Source organism: Terrapene carolina, unplaced genomic scaffold (assembly GCF_002925995.2).
Source record: "Terrapene carolina triunguis isolate 2854851 unplaced genomic scaffold, T_m_triunguis-2.0 Scaffold647, whole genome shotgun sequence".
Classification (NCBI taxonomy): domain Eukaryota; kingdom Metazoa; phylum Chordata; order Testudines; family Emydidae; genus Terrapene; species Terrapene triunguis.
The window spans coordinates 170,878-174,754 of NW_020664998.1; the positions used below are offsets into that span (position 1 = coordinate 170,878).

Sequence of the window (3,877 nt, forward strand, 5' to 3'; positions counted from 1 at the left end):
GGGAATGGGGCAGGGGCCTGTCCCTCTAGGGGGCGCCGGTTCCCATCCGGCCCCAGGTTGGGACTGGCTGGCTCAGGGGGGCAGGAATGGGGCAGGGGCCTCTCCCCTCGAGGGGGCGCCGGGTCCCATCTGGCCCAGGCAGGGACTGACTGGCTCATGGAGTGGGGAATGGGATCTTTCCCCTCCAGGGGGCACCAGCCCCAATCCCATCCACAGCTATTTGGGGTGCTCTGTGTGAACTGATTTTCTGGGTCTCAGCTCAGGTCCTAATGGGTTTCTCCCCCCCCACCCCCGTTCGAGCCCTCACCCCCACCAAGGGGTGTCTGATGAGCTTGGGTTTCTGCATCTCCCCTCGTCCTGCCATCCCCCCCACTCTGTCTAGGTCAGTGGGGCTGGTTCCTCACCCCTTTCCCCTCCCGCAGCGCCCCCAGATAACACTTCCACCAGCCTCCTGTGCTACACCTGCATCGGGACCACGTCGGAGAGCTGCTCCCTGCGCCGCGCCCAGCAGAGCCAGTGCCATGACGACTTCCCGTTGTGCTACGAGGGGATGGGCACGGCCACCATCGGTAGGGAGGGGCCGGCCTTGGAGCTGCCGGGGGGCGGGGGGGGGCAGCCAGCACTCTTGGGTTCCCAGCGCAGTAGGATCGGGGAATGGGACATGGGGCCTTTCCACTTTAGGGGGCACCGGCCCTGATCCGGCTGCAGGCCGGGGACTGGCTGGCTTGGTGGGGGGAGCTGGAGGGGTCAGGCCCAGAAGTGCAGCTGGAAGGCACTGTCCGTGGCACTGGGGAGAGGGCTGAGTGGAGCAAGAGGCGTCCCAATGGCTGGTTGGGTATGTCTAGGCCAAGGGAGGGCTGGCGGAGGTGCACATGGGGGTGGGGTGGGGGGCCTGGCTAGATGGCTGGCTGGGGGATGTCCAGTGGTGAGGGGGATGGCTGGATGGAGAGATGTGTGTGGGCGAAGGGACTGGATGGATGGCTGGACGGACGCCGGATGCATGCATGGATGGATGGTTGGACGGATGGGGGAGTGGATGGATGGATGGATGGACGGATGGATGGGGGAGTGGACGGACGGATGGACGGATGGATGGGGGAGTGGATGGATGGACGGACAGATGGATGGATGGTTGGACGGACAGACAGATGGATGGATGGTGGAGTGGATGGATGGACGGACGGATGGATGAACGGACGGATGGATAGATGGACGGATGGATGGATGGTTGGGGGAGTGGATGGATGGATGGACGGATAGACAGGGCCGCCAAGAGCGGGTTCGGGCCCCGGTGAAAACACTTTTTCGGGCCCCCCAGCAAGGGCGGACTGGCTAAACAGGGCTGACGAGGGGGGGGGGGGGGGGGAAGCCGGGCCCGGGCCCAGGCCCTCTTCCGGACTGCTGTGCCCCGGTAATTTGTACCGGCTCCCCCCCTCTCGTTGGCCCTGCGGATAGATGGATGGCTGGACGGATGGATGGATGGACAGATGGAGATAGATGTGTACAGGGATGGCTGGCTGGAGGGCTGAATACGTGGCCAGCAGGGCGGCGGGGTGCGTCCGGTGAGGGAGAGACAGACAGCCGTCTGACCCTCTCTCTGGGCTTCCCAGGGGGCTTTGTGGTGCCCATCTATCTCCGCTCCTGCCAGGCGTTGGGCTGCGCGTCGATCACGCCGAACAACCCTTGGCTGAATATCCAGCTAGAGAGGACGTCCTGCTGTTCCCAGCCCCTGTGCAACCACACGCCGGAGCCGGCGCCCACGGCCAGCCCCCGCCCCTCGCGCACAGCCCCCACCTGGGACCGCCCCACCAACGCCAGCCCCCGGCCTGGGCTGTCCCTGCCCGCGCTGCTGCTGCTGGGGGGGCTGGGCCTGGGGGGCTGAGAGGGCTGCTCCAGGATCAGGGCAGGGGATAGAGACGCCCCCTATAGAGGACCCCTCCCAGTCCTGGGTGCACCATAAAGTCCGTCGAGCCAGCCCCGGCCCAGTCCCCCCAGTTCCCACCGTGCCCAGCTCCTCCCAGCCACCCCAGAGAACCCCGCCCTTTGCCCCCCGATGCACCGCAGCCCCATGAAGTGATGGAGATGCTGCCCAGGGCTCTTTAATACCCGTCACTCTGGAGCAGGGGAGACGCTGTCCTCGCTAGGTGCGGTCACGGGGCCCCTGCATGGCCGGCGGCTGCCGCGCCCCCCCCACCCCCCCGCCCAAACTCCCCAGCCCGATCGCGCTTCATGTGGGGACTGGGGATTTCTTTGTAAACGCACAACGGCTGAGCCAGAGACCCCGGAGCCGCCCCATCCGGCCAGGCCGAGGGTATTGAGTGGGAGCTGAGGGACGGCTGCGCCGGATCAGCCCCACGGGCCCATCTACCTCAGTGTCCCGCCTCCTCCTTGCGCCCGGATCGGCCCCACGGGCCCTGTGACGGGTTGTACCCCCCGGGGTGCCATCTGGGAGCTGTTGGAACTGCTGGGGCCCCTTGATTATTCAGAGGGGCCGGCTCAGCCAGCTTCTCCAGGCCCTGTTATCACCCAACACGACAGCAGGTGGCACCACACACCCAACTGAGTTACCTGAGTGCTTTACCGAAGCCACGCAAACGCCAGCCAATCTCCCAGCTCCCCCGCCCGGCACCCCTGCTGGAGTGTAAACCCAGAACTGGGCCGTCCGGCACCGCACAGGGATCTGTACAGTGCAAGCTCAGTCACGCAGTCACTCCCCCCACAGTGTGGGGAAGGTAGGCAACAAGCCTGTGTTAGCCAAGCTGAGCTTTTCCCAGACACTTCACTCAAAACCTCTCTGGTTAAGATAAAACATGTGGATTAACTACAAAAGATCGATTTGAAGTGATTATAAGTGACCGCGAACAGATCTAAGCAGATTACCTGGCAAATACACAAAAACACAACCTGGGTGTGATCCTTGTGCTCACGTCTATTTCCTCAATAAGCCATCAACAGTGTTTGGCCTGTTTACTGTTGTACCTGAACGGCTGCTCGTGGGCGTTCCCACCCTCACCACATGTTTCAGTAACACACGTGTAGCCAGACTTCACAGCTCCCCGTACGATGCGAGTACACACAACTTACCAGGAGATTAATGTGCAACACAAGCCCATCTACCCTGGTATCCAGCCCCAGGGCCGCCCGGGGGGGGCACGTGGGGCAATTTGCCCCAGGCCCCGGGCCCCACAGTAGCCCCCACGAGAGTTTTTCTCATGGGGTCCTTCACCCGCTCCGGGGGCCCCGGAAAACTCTCGTGGGGCCCGAGCCCCCGGAGCTTCTTCCGCTCCGGGACTTCGGCGGCAATTCGGCGGCGGAAGGTCCTTCCGCTCTGGGACCCGCTGCCAAAGTGCCGGGTCTTCGGTGGCGGGGGCCCCCCGCCGCCAAAGACCCCAGGCCCCCGGAATCCTCTGAGCGGCCCTGTCCTGCCCCCTCCTTGCCCCCCGGATCAGCCCCATGGGCCCATCTACCCTGGTATCCTGCCCCCTCCCTGCCCCCGGATCACCTCCATGGGCCCATCTACCCTGGTATCTTGCCCCCTCCCTGCCCCCCAGATCAGCCTCATGGGCCCATCTACCCTGGTATCCTGCCCACTCCCTGCCCCCGGATCAGCTCCATGGGCCCATCTACCCTGGTATCTTGCCCCTTCCCTGCCCCCCAGATCAGCCCCATGGGCCCATCTACCCTGGTATCCTGCCCCCTCCCTGCCCCCCGGATCAGCCCCATGGGCCCATCTACCCTGGTATCCTGCCCCCTCCCTGCCCCCCGGATCAGCCCCATGGGCCCATCTACCCTGGTATCCTGCCCCCTCCCTGCCCCCTGGATCAGCCCCATGGGCTCATCTACCCTGGTATCCTGCCCCCTCCCTGCCCCCTGGATC

General features: G+C 64.8%; 1 protein-coding gene across 1 annotated transcript in view; it reads left to right on the top strand.

The window, feature by feature from the left end:
• The window catches only part of LOC112118232 (ly6/PLAUR domain-containing protein 5-like), a 4,073-nt gene extending 1,170 nt beyond the window's left edge, over positions 1-2,903 (top strand). The window contains exons 4-5 of the mRNA XM_024216462.2: positions 423-569; positions 1,611-2,903. Coding sequence (XP_024072230.2) covers positions 423-569; positions 1,611-1,882 — 419 coding nt within the window. The 3' untranslated portion in view covers positions 1,883-2,903. The remainder of the gene's footprint in view (positions 1-422; positions 570-1,610) is intronic.
• Positions 2,904-3,877: the final 974 nt, after the last annotated feature.